The sequence below is a fragment of the Solanum tuberosum genome, unplaced genomic scaffold (genome assembly GCF_000226075.1).
Source record: "Solanum tuberosum cultivar DM 1-3 516 R44 unplaced genomic scaffold, SolTub_3.0 scf00136, whole genome shotgun sequence".
Taxonomy (NCBI): Eukaryota; Viridiplantae; Streptophyta; class Magnoliopsida; order Solanales; family Solanaceae; genus Solanum; species Solanum tuberosum.
The window spans coordinates 298,058-320,820 of NW_006239061.1; the positions used below are offsets into that span (position 1 = coordinate 298,058).

General features: G+C 28.8%; 1 protein-coding gene across 1 annotated transcript; it reads right to left on the reverse strand.

Annotated features, from left to right (window-relative positions):
* Positions 1–6,111: 6,111 nt before the first annotated feature.
* Positions 6,112–8,698, reverse strand: LOC102590892 ((-)-camphene/tricyclene synthase, chloroplastic-like). The gene is made up of 7 exons (XM_006351666.2): positions 8,366–8,698; positions 7,964–8,234; positions 7,373–7,757; positions 7,078–7,296; positions 6,865–7,003; positions 6,519–6,767; positions 6,112–6,434 (listed from the first exon to the last, which is right to left on the reverse strand). Exons 1-7 carry the CDS (start codon positions 8,597–8,599, stop codon positions 6,141–6,143), a joined length of 1,791 nt encoding a protein of 596 aa, XP_006351728.1. The 5' UTR covers positions 8,600–8,698; the 3' UTR covers positions 6,112–6,140.
* Positions 8,699–22,763: the final 14,065 nt, after the last annotated feature.

A 22,763-nucleotide genomic window follows, 5' to 3' on the forward strand; every position in this document is an offset into this window, starting at 1 on the left:
CCAAGGTGTTTGACTAAGCTTTTTGCAGAAAAAAATATTTTTGTAGAGTAGCAAATGCTAAAGAAAATGTAGCTTTTGACCAAATGCACTTTTGAGAAAAAACACTTAAAACCACTATATATGGAGGCTACGGCGACAACCAAATCCTTCTCAATGCTACGCCAAATGGTATTTGCTAATTAGTAGCCTTTTAACTTTTCCTGGCAAGAAGGAGGAAGGGCCCTGGGGTCGGTGTTTGAAAAGCCTCGAGTTTTACTTCTTGCCATTGGTGTTTTCATGGATGAGTGCTTGAAGTTAAATTACATCGAGGGGTATCATTGAAAATATTAGTATTTTTAATTTTATCTATAAAAATCTTTTTTATCTCAAGATTTTTGTAAGGTCATATCGTGGTCTAATATGTGTGGATTACTTTCTATACAATAACACCATAATAAGCAATTTATGTCCACCTTTCCATTTACTCTTTTTATATAACAAATCAATAACAGAAGCAAGTGTGTGCCTCGTATTTTTCCATTTAACTCAGACTCTCAAGCTATCTCGCGATACTCTCTACAGTTTTACTCGAATTAATAAAAAAAAACAATACAAGTCCCTAACTTTCAGCCTATTCTTTTTCTAAATGTGGACACTTATCTTTACGTAAAGATTTAACAATTTCAAATGGAGAACACAACCAACGAAAAAAGTTGTAAAGTACACTTATATATATATATATATGATAAATAAGCTACCTCACTTAACAATATTTTTTAACAAAAGAGAAAAATACCAACAATTTTAAATAATGATGTAAGATTAGGCGTTAATGGTATATTTATGAATTGTTTTCTATACAATTACACTATCCTACGATTCCTCTACACTTTTTCATTTACTATATCTCCATAATAAATTAATAACAGATCTTTCCTAATAAATAAATAACAATACAAATCACCAACTTTCCTCCAATTCTTTTCAAAATCTTGACACTTAACTTTACACAAACATTTAACAAATCCAAATAATTAATTCATCATTTAAAATAATTAAATGGAAGCACAACTAAAAAAATGAAAAATGTGGTATAAATTCCACAAACTAAATAATAAATATCAACACACATCATCTATCTGCATAGTCACCATCTGCATAGTGGTTAATTGAGGTTAGTTTTCAAATGCTCAATATTATTATATTAAAACCTTTTTATTGTAACACTCTATCCTTAGTTTGACTTTGACAAATACTTATACATAAGTACTACAATGGAATTTTTTTTTATGGATATTGTCCCCAAATAATTTGTTCGGAGAATTGTCAAAGTAAAATATTAATGATAATCGTTTTAATAAAAAAAAATATTAATGATAATATTCATAGCTATATTAATTTATTCTTCTAAACATTTATTTTGGAATACAGATGCAACTGAAGAATCAAGCAAATCAGTTAAAGTGATGTATGAAAATATTATGCATGAGCGAATTGCATATTTCAGAAAGGAACAAGAGCAATTGAAAAAATATATACACAGGGGAGTTTTACTAGATCAAACTAACAAAGAATGAGACATGACGTTTTTCATGTATTGGTTTCAATGTAATAGGGATATGAATTAATTTTTTATTAGAGAATATATTCTCTGATCATCATTTTAATAAAGAATGATAGGACGTTGTTGATGTATTCCTTTATATATTCTCGCAATGAAAATAAAGTAATTTTTTAATAGAGCATATATTATGACTTATTCATTAAGAATGTATTATTCATCATTAAATAGATGCTAAATTTGATAAGTTTCATTATGTATCATCATTTCAAATGAAGAGATAATGATATGGTCAAATAATATACTGATATAATTAATCCAAAAGAAAAAACACTCTAACACATATCTTTTAACCCCGCACGAAGCGCGACCATGTTTCCTAATTTTATAATACACGTGGATAACATTTTACATTTTAAGATATACCCTTACAAAATAAAAATAATATATATATATAAAAGACGTAAAGGGAGTTTTTTTTTGGGGGGTGGGTGGTTGGGTGGGTTGTTAGATTTCAAGAAATGGCAACTATAATTGGATATATACAATTAGTCAAATTTTATCGTTTTTAATTCATACTATCAGTTATACTAAAATATTTGATAACATAAGAAGTTGATTTTTTATTTTTAAATATAATTAGACTTAATTATTTTTAATATTTTGAGATAAGCTAATATTAAAAATTTGAATAAATAAAAATTTATTTTTCAGAACAAATAAAAGAATCAACTAATGTGTAAAAGAATTTAATTCAATTAAATTTGAGTTTGAGCGTATTTTTAGATCAAAAGGTGGAAAAAGGGCATCTTTGAATCAAAAATAAAGATGTAGGGTATTTTAAGATTAAAAAATGGATGAGGTTTTTTTTTAACCTTTTCCAATAAGTTAGGGGTATTCTTGGCCCTTTTTCCTTTTTAAAAAAATATTTAGTTTGACTTGACACGAGAATTTATGAAAGTAAAGTAGATTTTTCAATCTTGTGGTCCTAAATTAAAATTATGTCAAATGTATCAAAATAACATTTATTTTTCTGGCCTTAAAATTAATTATGTCACGAGGAAAACTGAAATTATAGTCTTGCCAAAAAAGAAAAAGAATCATTTTTTTTAAATAGAATAAAAAAAAATAAGTCAAACTTTTTTTAAACATAGGAAGGAAGTATATGAAATGAACGTGTTATATTCATTAGCAGTACTATGAATATTATTGGACACCACTTGCAAAAACTTTTGTCCCATGCTTATAAATGCCTGATATGAATTTAAAGGTCAATAATTTTCCAAGGACAGTGAGGAATCACATTTTGTGACAATTAAGTATTATATATTAAAAAAATTAACAATAAAATGATAAAATAAAAAAGTATTAGAGTAACTTCACTAAAATTAATAAAAATAACATACTATCCTAAAAATATATCAATCACACTAAAATCCATCAAATATTACAACTATAAGAAAAAAAAAACATAGAAAACTCATTCGGTCTAAAAAATTTAAGTACATAATATGACTGAAAAAAGTCAAATTGAATGAAATGAACCAAAAAATCACAATAAGATATTATAGACAAAAAAAATATCATCATGTGCAGAGGATTTTAACTTTGATAAGTATTGTTCTTCTTCTTCTTGGACTTAACTTCACTATAATTTAAACATAACATACATACTAATCACAGTAAAAACCATTAAATATTACAAATGTAAAAAAAATACAGATAACTCATTCGATCTAATGAATATAAGTACATAATATGATATAAAAAAATCAAATTGAATAAAATGAACTAAAATCATCATGTGCAGAGGGATTTTTTCACTTTGATAAATATTATTGTTCTTCTTCTTGGGCTATTGATTTTTTCTTTGAAAATATATTCAATTTTCTTCGACTAGCCATCAAATAATCTACCTATCCGCACCCTAAAAAGATGAAGATAAGAAGAATTGTATAAATTCAACAATAAAATTATACTCAAAGAAGAACAAATCCTTTAATTAAGTATTATCTTTACTTACTTTATGAAATAAAAATAACATACAATCCTAAAAAAAAATGTTAAGCAAAGTAAAAATAATCTAACATTAAAAAAAAATATATATAAAAAAACTCATACGATCTAAATAATTTAAATTACAAAATATGACATAAACAAATCAAATTGAATGAAATGAAACAAGTAATCACAATAAGACATTATCATCTAAAAATATCGTGTAAAAGATTTGAACTTTGATAAATATTGTTATTCTTCTTCTTCTTGGACTTTCACTTTTTTTTTTTGCAAATATATTCAATTTTTCTTCAGCTAGCCATAAAATAAAGATGAAGATAAGAAGAATAATGTATAACCAACGTACCAACCTGACTGAAGATTGAACAAAAAAAAAACTGATTGAAGAATTAAAGAATAGGTGCAAAAGAATTTAGAGAATAAAATATGAAGTTTGATGGAAAAATTAGTTTATATAGAAAATAATATATTGAAATTCGGCTTTATCTAAAATAGAGTTAGTTTTTAATTCAAATTTTAAAAGATGAATTGTAACTTCCCATTCAAATTCAAAATTCAAAAATTTAATAATATTTAGTAAAATCTATCTATTATCCGTAATCTAATCTTAATAAACTTTGTCTTTCAATTTATTTTCTTGCTTTTATAATAGCAATGTAGAACTATAAAATTGTTTAAATCCAATTATTTTTTAAGTAAAATTTCACTACGTATAAAATTAAAATTGATTGATGTCCAAATAATAGGAGATTGGAACTAATAATAACTATCCACTAAAACACTCCTTAAAATTCTCCTTTAACTAACGTGGTTTATGTTTTTTTTTTTTTTTTTTAAGTTTTGAAACTAATAACTACCTTCACTTCACAATTTAAAATTTTGAAATTAAAACTTCAGATTTAATATCCATTTTAAAATTTGAAATTATTTGGGGCACTAAAACCACCCCTTAAAATTTTCCACTAACTAACATATCATCATTTATCTTTTTAAAATTATTTTTAAATTATTTTTTGAATTTGAATTTTAAATTTGTTGAATTTTTGTGGTATTTACACATGTCACTTTTTTCTTCTTCTAGTATATATATATTTAATTAGGTATATTTAAAATTTATTTAAGACTTTTGTAACAACCGTTGTAATATTTTTAAAAGTTTATAAATTTGTTTTTTTTTTAAATATTGAATATGCCATAGATTAAATGCTTTTAAATAAATCAATTATATAATATTTAATTATTTAAAATTCTAAAAATTTGTGGCGCTGACATGTGGCGTTTTTTCTTCTCCTATAGATATATAGATATAGATTGGATGAGGTGTTTTTTTTAACCTTTTCCAATAGGTTAGGGGTATTCTTGGTCCTTTTTCCTTAAAAAGAAGAAGATTTAGTTTGACTTGACACGAATTTATGAAAGTAAAAAAGAATTTTCAATCTTATGGTCTTAAATTAAAATTATGTCAAATGTATTAAAATACCTTTTATTTTTCTGGCCTTAAAATTAACTATGTCATGAGGAAAACTGAAATTACAGTCTTGCCAAAAAAGAAAAAGAATTGTTCTTTTTAAAATAGAATACAAAAAATAAGTCAAACTTTTTTTGAACATAGGAAGGAAGTATATGAAATGAACGTGTTATATTCATTAGCAGTACTATGAATATTATTGGACACCACTTCCAAAAACTTTTGAATTCTATTTGTGTCCCATGCTTATAAATGACTTGATATGATTTTAAAGGTCAATAATTTTCCAAGGACAGTGTGTTGTCAATTTTTCGACCAAGTCAGCCAAAAGGTAATAAAAGCGGACCCATTCATCGTTAATATTCTACAACACAAGAAAAACGCGGTGGTCACGACAAGGGTGTTAAAATGGACCGATTGATAGGTTATTAGTCCGCTCAAAAGTTATTTGAATCAAGATGAGTTGGATCAATATGTAAAAAAATAAAAAATTGAATGGTTATCCCTAAGACTACTCGTATTACATGTAATTAACATTGAGAGGTTATTTGATAGAGTATATAAGAATATTATTAAATATGATATATTAATAATTTTGGAATAAATTATGTTGAGATTATTTTCAATTTACTGTTTGATTTGTGTATTATACTTATGTATTGATAGTATATTAACAGAGTTTTTTATAGTTGAATAAGAAACAAGTTATTCATATATAAATTTTTTGTATAACATATAATACAGCTGGCAAGTTGATATATAAATCCACTAATTGTATGTTCAAAATTGGAAGCAGTTGATATTGGTACGCATTCTACTTTATGTGGCTTAAAAATCATAATTACTAATCTCCAAATACGGTTTTTCACTGTTCAAATATACTGTGTGAACAACTCTTGATTTAAATTACAATTTCATCCAAATGTATAATGTAATCGAAAATTCAATTAATAAGAAAGAACACATTAACATTATTATATAAATAGAATATTCAGTTGTATATAATTCATCATTGAAACTTCTTAAAAGTTCAAATTCTGAATTCAACTTTATGGAAATACATATATACAAAACCAAAGTAATAAAACGAAGTCTATATATATAAAAAAAAAATTACTTGAGAGTCAATGCAACATTAGGAATAATGATAGGCTCAAAAAGTATTTTGGAGATGCTACTTTTAACATCGTTATGCAGATACATGAAGTGCGATGTTCTTGTAATATTCTTTACAATTCCAATAAATGTATCAGAAAATGGAGAATTTTTCCTTTGAGCCGTGTTCATTGCTTCCCATGTCTCCTTTATCAAAAATGTAATGTGTTCTCTTGCCTCTTCTTCCGAAGCACCCTTTTCGTTCATGTAACACTGAATTGATTTAGAAACGTCACCTCTTTTCAATTCATCCTGAATTGATACAAAAGTAAATAAATTAAACTAAACAGAGATTTCGCTAGATATCTATATGAGATAAAAGTTGTAAAAGCATACCGAAGATGTCCCCAAATCATCGGTGAAACGAAAAATAGTAGCAGACCATCGAATAATGTCAGGATAGTTGTTTAAGGAATCCAAGGCCTCTTTGGTAATTTGATTTGTGACAAGGAACAATGAGTGGACTAATACCATTGGTACTGCAATTGAGATCCTTGCATTGTCCATGTATTCTTCAAAATTTGGCTTGTATCCATTGTGGTACCATTTTGCTTCTTGTAAGTATGATTTGCATAAATCTGCCCACTAATTAACAACAGCCATTTAAATATTGAATTCGCCTCGGACAAAATCAGTGGTATTTTGGGAAAATAAATTATTTATTAAGTAGAATGAATCTTACTGATTTTGTAAGGTAGGGTAGAACGTTGATGTCATGATTTTTAAGAACCTCATACGCCACTTCATTGATAATATTGATGAGTGCAAGATAACATACTTTCATATAATCTGGAAGTTGCTCCATTGCTTTTGTATCCCATCTGAATTTATATTTATTACGATTTTAAAATATATAGTTACTAGTAATTATTTTGCAATAGAGTTACGTACTGACCTTTGAATAGCAAGAGTGAAGAGTTCCAACTCATCAAGAGTGCCATAAACATCATAAATGTCATCTATGATTGAAATAAAAACAATGACTTTTGTTATCAATCTTCTAAAGTAGCTATGTTGAGGCTCAAACAATGCACCCACGGCCCAAAACATATTCTCAACAAGTATATCCCTTGAAAATGGAAGCTTTTCCGCAAGCCCTGTATTCTTCCACCACCTAATTTTCATCAAAATTAATGTTTCAGCACTTAGATGAAATTAATTTGTATCTAGAAATATATGTTTTCACGTACCTTGATAAAATTCTTAAATCTTGTTGGTGTGTTGCTTGAACAATGTTGAAGTCCAATTTAGCAAGCTCTAACAAAAGAGGATTAGCATTTGGCATTCTCTCATAAATGCTAATATACCACCTTGTCTCTAATCTTGGCATCATCCAATGTCTTGGGAGTTCCAAGGCATGGACCACTAATTCCACCATTATATTCTCTTCTCCACAACGATTTTGATCAACATATCTCATTAGATGTGTCAATGTGGATTTTGTCGTATTTCTCAAAGAGGTTTCATTTTCTGTTGAGAGAAACGAAGCTTCATATAATTTTAACAACCCTTTTGTGTCGTTACAAATACTCTGCTTGAGATTGTCATTCTCATCCATGAAATTGTTCAATATATCTAAAACACAATAAAATACATTGGTCAAAATCTAATAAAAAATAAACTTGAAGAATCTATGTTCAAAATCGTATCGAAAATTTATCAAATTGACCATCAAATTTTGAACTACACGTGTCACATAAAGTTGGAATTTTAAAATGGACTAAAATATGTGAACCTGGTCGATATTTCGATGGTATGTTGTTATAGATGCATGTACGTACCTTGAGAGATATGAAAACCATATTGTCTGAAGAGCCTAAACTTCAAGGCCGTAGAGTATAATGAATGTCCTGTGGCTACATTTTGGTCATGTATGCTCTTCAATATTTGCATTATTTCATCCTTGAAGTGGTAGCTTACTCCAAGCCTTTCTAAATTATCAATCAACTCCAATTTAACATCTAATTCTTGTATTGATCCATCAACCATCATCATCAAATTCTTCTTCATTTCCTTCTTCACTTCATCAAGCCGCTCCATATACATATCTCCCTATACGCAACGCTAAAGTTAATTATCATCTTAATTAATAATACAACATATTAATATAATATACTGTCACAATCGATAGTATGTACAAGTATACTATATATATACGTAAAAAAAAAGAATTAAATATATACCACGTAATTATTGTCAATGGACTGAATATATTGAAAATCCCAGGTAGTAGGTTTGTAATTCCCTGAACGTCTGATAGTATTGGGATTTGGGTCAGCTAATTTTATTTTGCCAGCAGTTGAGAGACACCCTTTTGATAGTACAACTAGTGATGGCTGACCTCGACTCAATAAAGTAATTGGAGATGCTCTTCTTGAGGTCACCATTCCTGTGTTGTTGAATAATATTGCATCCATACTAATATTAATTCTTACCTTTGTAATGTTTTAAAGTACTATATGTTTTAGATGTTGGAGCTCAAACTATTAGTTTCCAATATATATAGAGAAATAATTGGATACTATTCATCTATATGAAATGGACGTGTTACATTCATTAGCACTAAAAATCATTTTTGACCTAGTTGCTAATGAATTTAAAGGTCAATAATTTGATACCACTTGCAAAAATGAATTTGAATTCTATTTTTTTATTTTTGGGTAAACATTGAATTCTATCTGTACCATGCTTATCATGCCTGTAATGGCTGTCAATTTTTTTCCTAGGATAGTGATGAAACACATTTCGGCACAATTAGCCTGGTCTAAGCGTGTTGTCAATTTTGGGGGAAAAAAACAAAAGGCGGACCCATTCATTATTAATATTCTTGAACACAAAGAAAATGTGGTGGTCACAACAAGGGTGTTAAAATGGAATAACTCAGATGAATTGGATTAATATGTAACAAATTTCGAATGGTTATATCTTCGTTCAATAGAGTGTGTAAGAATATTATTAAATGTGATTTTTTTTTCGTCAATAAAACTACTCAAATGAGAAAATCTGAGAGTAGATATATTGTATTTTAAAAGTGCAAAAGATGAGAGTCAAACCTTACCTCTAAGATACAAAAACAAATTGTATGGCTGAATCTGTTATAAGAAGAGCTAAAAGATGTTCTATACAGAAGAAAAGATACTAGATTTATTTGTCTCAACCTTTGGCCTATACCAAAATATAAGTAATTAATTGACTTAGAATTTAACTCTATCGTATCTTAATTTAAAACTGGGTAGTTACAGTGAGATTATTTTTATGCACGGTTTGATTTGTATATTAAAAGTAGTATTGTCTATGAGACATGCTTATCCATATGTTAATAGTTTATTCAGGGGATCTTTTGATAGTCGGATAGAAACAAGTTATTCATGTATACATTTTTATATAACATACAATATGTTTAGCAGGTAATCCGCATAACTAATATGGGGTCGTTTGGTAGTTGATTAGAGTTATGTAGATTTTAGTAATATAGAAATTAGTTATGAGTGAATGTATGTATTATTTTTTGCAGGTATTAGTTATGCAGGTTTTAGTTATTCATGTATTAGTTATATATGTACTGTATATTCCACTTTCTATCTTGCATAAAATAATACATAGATCATCTCATAACTTATAGATGCATATATATTAGTTATGGAATTTCTAAATTCTCAACCAAATGTCGTATTAATCTTATACATGAATAAATTATTTTTATCTACCTATCAAACATCTTATAAATTATACGTTAATACATGAATAACACAAACCTTATCCAACCACCAAACAACCTCTCGTTGTATATATTTTGATAAGAGGATGAAATAGTGGTGGAAATAGGGATTAGGTAGCAGTGATCTATTCCATCTTTCTTATTTCTTGTGGTACCTTTTTTTTAGTTTATCCAAAAAATAAATATCATTTTACTTTAATTAAAAATAATTTAATTTTAATTTTTTTTCTTTTTTGCACCTTTATTAAATATATTTTATAACAAAAGTTTCAATTATCTTTTTTTTTTTTTAAAAAAAACTTTATGTTAAATTAAATAACATCACATTTATGAGACGGAAGAGTAGTAGTTTTCGTCGGCCAGGGATACTGTATGATGTGGTGTTTATAATCTAATCTTCAAGACTTCAACACCAATTTTTTTTCACAATTGAATGTCATTTACTAAACTGTAATTATTATTTTCTCTCAGTGTCATGAAAAATTAACTACTAAAGTAATTCTTCAACTTCAAACATTATAAATTTTAAAAGAAATAATTCTTTATTGTCTTAAATATCTAACTTTTGGAAGAAAAATAATTACTGTTTACGGTAATAATATTCCCAATCAACACTCTCATCAGAGATTGCTATGAGGAAATTCTTGTATCGATAAGCATTATTTTCAATAATCGAAAATATTTAAATACACATTATTCTTTCGGAAAATTTTTTACTGATAAATATATACACAATGAACCATCTATAGATAGAGAAGAGACTGTCGACACATGGGTTTAAAAAAGTCAAGGAGAGAGAATGGATTATCATATTTGAGGAGTTATGAATTTGAAGGGTTTCAAGGGAGAGAGATTAGGAAAAAATAAAAAGAATTTAATGTTTTCATTTTTTTAAAAGAAAATAATCAGAAAAAAGTTAATTACCCGTCCTAGAAGGATAATGTTATCTGATAATGTAAAAAAAAAGCTATACACTAGTGATTAGTGGTGCACAAAATTTGAACACTCTTTGTCACAAATAGCCTGCACCCTTTGTGTGATGTTATATTTTTGACAAGTCATTCAAAAGAAAAAAACAGCGGACTAATTCATCGTATATATATCTAGATCACAAGAAAAACATGGAGGTCACATCAATGTTGTTACAATGGACGCATTCAAAAGTTATTTGAATTAAGATAATTGGGTTATAACTATGTACTAATGTTTCGAATGATTGTCCCTTAGACTATTGGTATTACAAGTAATTAACGTTATATAATATTGAGGGGTTGTTTGATAAGTGTATAAAAATAAAATTACTGTAAAATATAGTGTACTTGAAAATTAGTTATGGTGAAATCATTTCTTATTCACGGTTTGATTTGTGCATTAAGAGTAGTTTTGTCTAGTGGCGTAGGCACATGTATGCCAGGGTGTCCATGCGTCGGAAAAAGATATCTCATATACAAGTAAAATGACACACAAAGTGATTAAATAACATATTTTGGACACTCTTGTCATAATAAGTTGTTATAGCCTAGTGGTTTAAGATGTCTTGAATGTGTGTTTAGACATTTTTAATGAGTCAGTGCTCGCGTGTTCAAATCTCACTTGGAACAATTTTTTCCCTTTTTAAAAAGAGCTTTTGTTGTTTAATTTTTGGACCCTCATCGTGAAATTCCTGGCTCCGCCACTGATTTTGTCTATGCATGTGCTTATCCATGTATAATAGTTTATCTAGGGGTTTTTTTGATAGCCGGATGAGAAACAAGTTATTCATATATTAATTTTCGTATAACTTATACATCGCTTGACATGTAAATAGGAAATAAGTTTGATACATATGTATAAAATTAATACGACGCTTCGTTGACAACTTAGAAATCCGCATAACTATATGGGATTGTTTGGTAACTGATTAGAGTTATGCATGTAAATAACGTATTCTCAATTAAAGATTGTATTAATCTTATACGTGAATAACTTATTTCCTATCTACCAATAAAATGTCATGAAAGTTATACAAAAATTAATACATAAATAACACAACCTTATCTAACTACCAAACGACCCCTCAGAGGTATATATTTTGATAAGAGGATGCAATAGTTCTGGAAATAGGGATTAAGCAGGTGGTGATCTATTTCATCTATCTTATTTTATATAATGTATTTTTTAGTTTTTTTTTAAATGTAATCTTATTATAATTAAAAATAATTTAATTTTAATTTTTTTTCTTGTTACTCTTAATAAAATAATTATTTTAAGACAAAAAATTCAAAATTCCCTCCATATCAAATCAAATGATATCTGTCACAAAATAGCCTGATGGTACCTTATCTTAATGGGTGGTGTGGTGTCAATTTTGACACCCAAAAAGCAGTGGTTGAAAAAAATAGACGAAAAAAAGCGCAGTGAGTCCAGGGAACACATTTTAGTCGCTGAAATCGTGACTATGTATTTTATTTTTTAAATTTAAGTGATTTTATTTGATTAAGTATAAAATATATGAAGATTTTGAGAGTATTTTTATCCTTAAATTTTGCTTTAAAAATTAAATTATTTCGTCAATAATTTTGAACAATAATCAAATTTCCTAGTCTGTTGTTGGGCGAGATCATAGGAATGCGTGAGTAGGGCAAAGCCACTAATTCCACAAAGGATGTTCAGAAATAGCACAAAAAAACCATGTAACTACGCTATTGTGCGTGAGACTCTTATTTGGCTAAAGCAGCATTCAATAGTATGAGGTTGATTGTGGAAACTGGTAATTTACTTATGAAGCAAGCTTTGAAAGAAAACATGGTGAATTATTTTTATTTTGATTCTTTAGTTTTTTATTAGAGAACTCTTATCAAAGAGTTTCCTTTTTTTCTCTTTGCCGGTTGTTAAAAAATTCAGCGAATCAAATTGTTCATTATCTTGCTAGAGCATTTGTTTCTGTCTGGTTCGATGGAGTGGGACACTAAACCTCCATTTCTTATTATCGATGTATTTGTATTTGATTTGAATAATACATGATGAAAGAACTATTTCAAAACAAAAAATAAATAAATCAAACTTCCTTCTTTATTTTATGCATTGTCCATTTTACCCTTGTTATGTCACATAGACACATACATATGCCATACCTCTTTATATAAGTATAATAATAATTTTTTTCTTTATGTTAATTAACATTATAAGTGAATAATATTTTTATGAATTTGTCACAAAATTTAATATTATTTTTATGACTGTTATTACAGTATAATATGCATTAAGTGTGTATATGTGTATGTATGTATTTATATATTTTTGTCTTGCTCTATTCTCTTACTTCATGTGTTTCATATTATTTGACCTTACTTGATATGAAAACCCTTAAAAACTTAATTAGAAATGTATTTTACTAAACTAACATTATTAATAATGCTAGTAATTTTGAAGTATATGGATAAAATAAAGTGCTTATAAATACCTATTTTTATTGATTGTTTGATGTGTTATAGTAAAAATAATATGCATCGATCGTATAGATTCTAAGAATAAGTAGTCTGTTTACAAAAATAACTTTCAATTTACCTCGTTTATTATACAAAAAGTAATGAATATATTAATTAAATTAAAAAAACCAATACGAGTACATTTTTATCCTTACAAAATATTTTTAAAAAAAATATTACGAACAGTCATCTCTTTTTAGAATATATATATACTGTGAGAGATTATTCCTTTTCTGGTTACTTAAAATTAAATTTTTAACTGATGAACTTTTAAATTTTCTCCAAATATACCCACGATATAACCTAATTTTATTGACTTGACTTACTGGTAATTTAACATGCCTAATTACATTTTATTGCTGAAATACATTCAAACTTACAAGCAATGATGTTCATACACATGCTAAATACAATTTTCTATGGCTTTATTGCCACAATTAAAGACCACCGAACAAGTTCTTCGCCAATTCTATAAAAAAAAAACATGATGTTTGGAAGATATTCTACGTGGAACTTAGGGGTGTATATGACCGGTTTGGTTTGGATTTTTCAAATATCAAATCAAATTATTTGTGTAAAAATTTTAAATTTATTAACCAAACCAAACTAATAAAATTCGGATTTTTTCGGGTTTTTCAACCTCGGTTGGTTCGGATTTTTCAAATACCAAACAAAATCATTGTGTCGAATTTTTACATTTATAAATCAAACCACACTAATAAACCTCGGATTTTTCCAGATTTTTGGATTTTTCGAAAAAGTTTGCATACAAACATATAATTAACTTGTGCTCCAAATATTTCTTTAGTCCAACCAAAATACAATTATCTAAGGTGTTTCTTAAAAAAATAACACAAAATATGAGATGAATATTGATGACACTAAAATATTCAATAAGAAATAATAATGAAATCATCATATAAAATAAATATTGCAAAGTCATAATGAAAATGATCATAATTTAAAAGTACTAAATCATGCTAAAATAAGCTTAATAAATATTAGTTACATTACTAAATATTTAAGGAAAATTAAAATTAGATTATGTTTTTTAATTGTCTAAACCAATGTAAAATTAAAGAACAAATATTCAATATTATTGTCATTCTTAGTGTTGAATTGATTTTCTTTTTGCATTAGTATTAATTTGATTTTGATTTAAGTTTTATTATATTATCAATATCTATGAACTATAATCTTTATTGGACCATTCCGAATTATAAGTTTTAAACTTGAAATAATATATTAAAAGATAAAAACTATGAAATAGTATAAGAAATATTTTAAAATTATATCAAAGTAAATATTTTTATGTATAAAATAAAATTTTAACTTACATATATAATGTCGGGTTGGTTTGGTCTCGGGTTGGTTTTTTTTAGTTAAAATTAAACCAAACCAACCCAAATATAGTCGGATTTTTTTTCCAATACCAAACCAAGTCAAACCAAACAACTAGTCGGATTTTTTTTCCGGTTTGATTGGATCTACGATTTAGTTCGATTTTCGGTTCTATTTTGTACACCCCTAGTGGAACTTTTAGCTCTGTCACGATAGAAAGTACTCCTAGCTAGATTAAAGCTTTATTCACCGATACATGAATTAAAATTTCAATTGTAAGACAAAACACATTGACAAAATTAATGAGAATTAAAGAAGAATGTAGACAATAAAAATTTGTGGGATTTTGCAAGATGTATTCTATTCCAGTTAAGATTTTCAAAAGCTGTTCTACCCTAAATTCTAACTCATGCATATATGAAAGAGGTTCGTATCATCCTAATTCAAAAAATACGTCACTCTGGCACCTCGAATCACAGAAAAATCTGAAGAGAAAAGAATCAACTTCAAATAAGAAAGAAAACTTAAGGAAGAAGAAGAATCAAGGGATGGAACATTATTGTATCCATATTTTTTAATAATATTTTAGTTTACTTAGATTTTATTTATGGCTGATTTATTTTTCATATATTTAAAATTTGTTTGAGAAGAATTTAGGGAGGAACACAATTGTACTCATATTTTTTAATTAATAATATTCTTGCTTACTAAGGTTTTATTTATAATTAATTTATTTTTAATATATTTAAAATTTGTTGCAAAGCAAAAACTAGCTCTGAAAAGACAGAATTTTCAATCCTTTCCATTAAAATGGTATGTCTCTAAAACACATCTGCAAGTTCTGATAACGTCAACCTTACCTTTATTTCTTAATATAAAATTCATTTTTTTTTTCGCTCATTAGCTCGTTAAACCGTTTCATATACTACAAATTCACCAATATATTGTTATGCAGAAGATCGAATATTCAAAATTACTACATATTTATACTATTAATATGCATGAAGATTATTGAATAACGTAAGGTAACACTAACGCAAGAATAAAGAAAATGTACGTACCGTATAAAGATTGTGTATGGACTGAATATATTCATAATCCCACGTGGTAGGCTCGTAATTCCCTGAACGCCTACTAAGGTTAATTTTTCCAGCTGAAGATGAAATTTCATTAGTGCAGATATTAAGAGAGTGGTTAATTGTTGGAGTTTTCATGGAACCACTAGAGAGGCTGCAGGCTTTTGATGAAAAGGGGCAGCTAAATCCTAAATATCTTATGGACAATATTGACATGGCTAGCATCTCCAAATTGATTTACTTCAATAATTTTTAAAATGAAAAAAATAATAATGACATCATGAATTTTTTTGAACAAGGGAAAAAAACCGTGAGTTAAAAGGAGCTATTGATATTCTTGTATAAGGAATTTTACACTGTGAAAGTGTGAGTAAGATCACTACACTCTCAAAAGAAATAATTCTCTGGGTAGGCTGGGGCCCTGTCCCGGCAATCTTTACTACTCTTAGAGGCTTGTAGACTAGTGTGTGGGGTGTATAACTACGTTATGGCAATGCTGGCCTAGTTTATTGGTTTGCTGAAGCTTGTGAGTTGTTTGATGTATTGTCTTGATATATACTTGCTTCCAGTTTTGGGACAGAGATCATGGTGGCCTCGACGGCCCAATCAGGGCTTCTGTGCTAGTTGGCTATTTCTTTATATGAACTCTTGGGAATAGCTGTTTCGTTTATAGATCTGTTGACATGGGCCTTGCCGGTCGAGGGCTTAGTTTTAAGCCGAAATATACTTGTTTGTTTTCTTGATTGCATGTGGCTGCCATGTGCTAGTAGCAAATGGTTCAACAGGGTTGGCTCGGGCATGAGTTTTGGCATTAGGAGCCAGTTGCGCCCCTTGAGTTTGGGGCGTGACATCTCTTCTCCCTATGACATGTAGCTACGAATTGTAATTATCAAACTATAGTTATGTAGAGTAATTAGGCTATTTTTGAGTGGCTATAGGTGAAAGATCCTCTTTTTAGAATGCAAAATTTATAAACTCATAATCTTAATTAGATCCTTTGCTCTAACGTGTACTTTTCATGCATATAACTTATATGATTTTATAGATTATTTTATCTAGTCATGACTCATGATGGTTTAGTTTGCATATGATATATTAAAGTTTGATTAGATTTGGTTAACCTACTATTGGAAAGAAAATAGCACAAGACAATAATCTAAAGGAAAAAGACACACATATATACATTGTTAATCTGAATTCTCTTTAGACGGAAAATTATACCTTTTGTACATTGTTAACATTATATTTTATGTAAATATTTCAAATGTTAAACTTGTTTGTGTGTTTACTTCTTCATATTTTAAAGCTTTAAATAAAAATTCTTGCTCTACCATGATATACCTCCATAATACTTATGTTTCACATGACTATACAAATAATTAAACAGCCGATCGACTTCAGTTCACAAGAGTCATTTTTATTTCTTTTTGATAGATTTGCATAATTTCGATATATAAAGACTATAGTTCCATTCCACTTGTTAGTCGTTTTATTTGTTTAAAATTAATACTTCCTCCGTCAGATTTTGTGTGACACCCTTTGACTTGACATGATGTTTAAGAGAAAAAGAAAGACTTTTGAAATTTATAGTCTAAAATAATCTTAGATATTTGTGCGATTGAGATTAATTTCATTAAGGGTGAAAGAAGGATTTTAATGTTAAATTCTTTCTAATTATAATAAGGTGACATTTTTATCATGAAGAACTATAAAGGACAAAGGGGATAGTATTAACTATTATTCAAAATTGTAGATATGTCACAATCCCGAATCTGATTTTATGAATATCAATTATAAATTATAACAATATCTCCGTACAACCACTATCTTGTCATATCTAATTTTTAATATATTTTTTCCCTTGTCAAATACAATTGTAATAGGCCATTACTATGGCTAACCCATCAGCAAAGTATGCTAATTTGATAAAAATGAATAATTAAATTTAAAATTACTGTTCCATTAAAACACCGCACCTACCATTAATTTGATTGAATAATAGCTTCAAGTTGTCATGTACTACAGTTAACCATTTGAATGAAACAATTGGAGGATCCATAAACACGTGTTAAGTGGGACATCTAGATGAGAGACATGTGTACTATTTAATTGTTAAAGGTCAAGATTATATTGCATTAACTAATATCATAATCATAGTTAAATGAATAAGTTTTGGAAAAAATTCTCTTCAAATTTAGTAAGAATAATTAATTCTTCTCAATTTTTCGTATCCATATATTTATATCATTAATTTTATTTTATATTTTATATTAATATTAAATTATGGAACATGAACTTAACAACGTTTAATTTGTTTAGCCTAACAGTAGTCTTACAAAATATTTTGCCTTTAAATTGATGTTTTCTTTTATTTTAATTTTTAAAAAGAATTTTTTTTTTTTTGATACTTTCACATTTGTAATTCTAATGCATTTTTTACTTCCCATTTTTATTATATAATTTCTATCTTTAATGATAATTCTTCCTTTTATTTTTTAAATTTCTCAACCTAATATTTCAAGAATAAATTTGCTAGCATAGGAAGCGATTAAATAATGTACAATATTAATATTTAAATATAGAAATAAAAAATGAAATTAAACGGTTCTAAGATTTGTAGGAATATTTTTCTTACCAAAGTTAAGAAATTATTTATTCAAAACTTATTCCTTAACTATGGTTATGATACTAATTAATACAACATAATCTTGACCTTTAACAATTAAATAGTACACATGTTTCTCATTTAGATTTGTACTTGACGAAATAAAAAAAAAATATAATGGAGGGGAGACATCCAAAATAGGTCTATTTTTTCATCTGGTATTAATTGGCAGATAGCTATTTTCAACAAAGATATGCCTAAAATCTATAGAAAATTAAATAATTTTCGCCCAAAGACTTTCTTCCTTATAATATGGAGCTGGACCCCACTTATAGTCTATAGAGGAGATAAAAAGAGACTTGTACGTTACATTCATTTATATTACTGTTCCGTCTCTAATTACTTATCCACATTTTCTTTTTTAGTTGTCCTTAATTACTTGTTCATTTTGACAAATTGAGAAAGAACAATTTTTTTTACGTATTATACCCTCAATTAATTACTTTGAAAAAGGTAGAATTTCTTGAAAATCTTAAATTTTTAATTCATCCACTTCATAATTAATAGGGGTAAAATGGTAAACAAACTATGTCAATTATTGATTTCTTAATAGGTGTGCCAATTTAAAAGTGTGAAAATCTTAAGTTTTTAATTCATCCACTTCATAATTAATAGGGGTAAAATGGTAAACAAACTATGTCAATTATTGATTTCTTAATAGGTGTGCCAATTTAAAAGTGAACAAGTAATTAGGGACAGAGGGAGTACAATATAATAAATATATTTTTCATTGGAAAGTTCGACAAACACAAAAGTGTTGACTCCACTGCAAAAACTATTAACTTCTGTTTTTTTTTTTTAAAAAATTCAAGCAATAATTAAGAGAAATTTCAAAATTTATGATGATGTTCAGTATTTTTTATGTCCAACAACAGTTGCTCATTATTGACATGACACATTTCTTAAGAAATTATAAATAGAAGGGTGATTTTACTATATTACCCTTTGAATATAATACATACAATGACTTGAAAAATGTAATAGAGAAATGATTATAATTAATGATAAGGGTAAATTAGGAACTAAGTGTAAAATTATCTATGGATTTCATAAAGTGGACAAATATTGTAGGATATCTATTTTTAGTATAGTGGACAAGTATTATTGAACGGAGGGACTAGTATGTTTGAATAGTTCAATTAGAAAGTCATTCAATTTTGGGCAGTTCAATTAGAAAGTTTAAGTGACTCAACTTTATTTTTAACTTAAAAATCATTAAATTTATAGTAGCTCACCTAAAAATCACTCAACTTGTTTTATAACCAAAAAATCATTCAAGTATTGATATTTTACTTTAAGGGTCTGTTTAGTCATGCGATATGCGATGTAATACCTGACTTTTCAAAATGTCTAAATTAACTCATATCATCATGGAAAGACAAGGAGGGTGGGTAATAAATTAAGAATGATGTGGTATGTCATATTTTAAGTGTTCAAGGGTTGTATCTCAAGTTTTGAAGTTAGGTAAGTGGCAAAATAAAAGTTGGCGAAAGTTATCGTAAGTTCCTTTTTAAAGATTTCTCTGAAATTTGGGTCAAATGTTTTGGATGTTTTCTCCCAATATATAAAGAGTTAGAAGTCCTATCACCCATTAAATCGAATGCCTACGAGTCTAGTTTGCAACGCACAAAACCCCGTATCTAACCGACATCAGAGTAAAAATTTATGAGGGTTTTACTACGGACTGCCGGGGCAGAATCCAGGTCGGATAAAAAATGTGGTATGTCGGCTTACTCAACATTTTAAGCCATGAAAACATTTCTTTTCACTTCCAAACCAGAGAGAAAGCTTAAGAGAGGGTTCCTATGGAGTTATTGCATGATGAAGGTTAGTTTTTGACGATTTCTACCATTAAACGTTGCCCCCATGCCTAGAAATGTGATCTCTACACGTGGTAATCGTTTTCCCCTTCTATTAGCTGTGTTTGGAGCTGGTTTTTGGAGATATAAATTTGTAGTTATTGGTGTTTCTTCAAGGTTTAAACTTGGTTAACTGAGGTAATCATCTCGGGACTCTTTTATGATTATTTTTATGAATTTCTACGAACGTTTCGACACGTTAGGGCAATATGACAAATCTGTCGATTTAAGATTAATTATGAATTGTTTATATGTGCGTACCAGCTATGTATATATAGTGTTTGTGAAGCTTAGGACACAAGGAACAACTTTCTTGAAGGAACTACGGTCTTTCGAGCGTTCATTTGAAAGGTATGTTAAGGCTATTCCTTCGTTCGACATGTTTCCTTAGAGGTAGTTAATGTTGGTGATCTTGTAGATGTAATTGTGAGTGGTTATAAACCCTCATTTTAGGGACTCATAATCTGTTAAGAACGATCCTAAGTTAGGAACTACTTGGAAATTATTCATATATATTGTTTATAGCTAAATTGCCCGCCTTTAGCCTATCCAATTGTTTATTGTCACCCTTGGGGCTATTGTGGTTAGTTGTTGAGCTATGAACTGCCTATGGGGGCTATGATGTTGTCTAATAGGACTATGTTATTTCTAAAGAGAGCAATGTGTTGCCCACGAGGATATATTGATGCCAAAAAGTGTTATGTGTTGCCTACGGGGCTATTTTGACACCAAAGAGGGCTATGTGTTGCCTACAAGGCTATGTTGATGCAAAAGAGGCCTATGTGCAACCCACAGAGTTATGATGTTGCCTAAGAGGGCTATGTGCTACCTACGGGGCTATATCGTTGCCAAAAAGGGCTATGTGACTTCTTACAAAGACAAGGGGCTACCGATAGAGGTATGTAGATTGATTTGACACCTTCTGGAATTATAGGGGCCTAGGTAGGTGGTATGTTGTTTGTACCTGTCGAGCTTATGGGGCTTTGGTTAGGTTGATGTTTGATCATTTTTGTATTTTTTAGATTCAGTATCGGGTTAGCAGGCTTATATAAAATTTTGATTTCCTTACGTGATTGCTTTTGGTATATTATGATACTTGCTCACCTAGTCTGTAGCCTTTCATACTCTGTACATTATTTTGTATTGACGTCCCATTGCCTTGGAGGCGCTGCATTCAGGCATGCAGGTCCCGACAGACGACCCAATAGACCTCCTCTATAGCAAGATTGACTTTTATCTGATTGGTTAGCACCTTTCCTCCGAAGCTGCCAGAGTTGGGAGGTTTGTTACCTTCTATTGTATATATCTTTATGGGTAGACTAGGTTCATGTCCCGCCAATCTTTACTTCTTAGAGGCTTGCAGACTAGTGTGTAAGGTGTATAGCTACGTTATGTCAATACTGTCCTAGTTTGTTGGTCTGCCAAAGCTTGTGAGCTGTTTGATGTAGTATCTTGATATATACCTGCTTTCAGTTTTGGTATGGATATCATAGTGGCCTCGACGGCCCAATCAGGACTTTTGTGCTAGTTGACTATTTATTTATATGATCTCATTGGAGTAGCTGTTTCTTTTATAGATCAGTTGACAGGGACCTTGCCGGCCGAGGGCTTAGTTTAAGCCGAGATATACTTGTTTGTTTTCATAATTGCGTGTGGCTGCCATGCGCTAGTAGCAAATGGTTCAGCAGGGTCGGCTCGGGCATGAGTTTTGGCATTATGAGCCAGTTTCGCCCCTCGAGTTTGGGGCGTGACAAAATCATTATTTGAAATCATGATATAAAATTATGAGATGAAGTTGATGTTTTGTTTGGATATACGATTTGGTCTTTTTATGTTGATTGTTTTCTCATAAACAGAAAAACTTCATATGTTACAAAACTATTAAAATTATACCAATTGTTTATACAATTTTACCAATAAACAAAAGTTTATAAAATCGTATTATACATTTATTATCATAAAGCCCTTTAAAATAACACAACATTTATTGATCAAACCTGTCACGACTCAGACCGTCGTGATTGACACCCACACTAATACTCCAGTGGGAGAACCACTACTACAACCCAAACCAAGCAAATAATCTAAAAACTAAGGCATTTAAATCAAACACTAAGAAAATAACAATAGAGTTCCTATAAACTCTAACAAAAGTCTAATAGTAATAAACTAACATTGCGGAAGTAATGCCTAGAACCTGAAAGTCAATGTACCAAAACATCTAACAATGAACCAAGTCTAAACAAGAAAGGATACTACCCCAAAGTAATGAACTAATCAACTAACTAAAACAATTGTCTAAGTTTGGAAATGGTGGACATAGACGAAAGAGAATTCCATGGCAGCCCGGAAGAATTGGCTCACCTTTGAATTCGAAGCGACGATCACTGATCTTCTAAATGAGGTCTGTCAGTAGCCGCTGGAAAATGCCCTGTACTCAACAAAAATAAGAGCA

Bases quoted from the DNA above. Each gene is read 5' to 3' on its own strand.
- LOC102590892 (XM_006351666.2), bottom strand. From the start codon at position 8,599: ATGGATGCAATATTATTCAACAACACAGGAATGGTGACCTCAAGAAGA. The intron at 7,758-7,963 runs GTACGTACATGC...ATTGTGTTTTAG, and splicing joins TGGTTTTCATATCTCTCAAG to ATATATTGAACAATTTCATG. The intron at 7,004-7,077 runs GTCAGTACGTAA...ATATAAATTCAG, and splicing joins TTCACTCTTGCTATTCAAAG to ATGGGATACAAAAGCAATGG.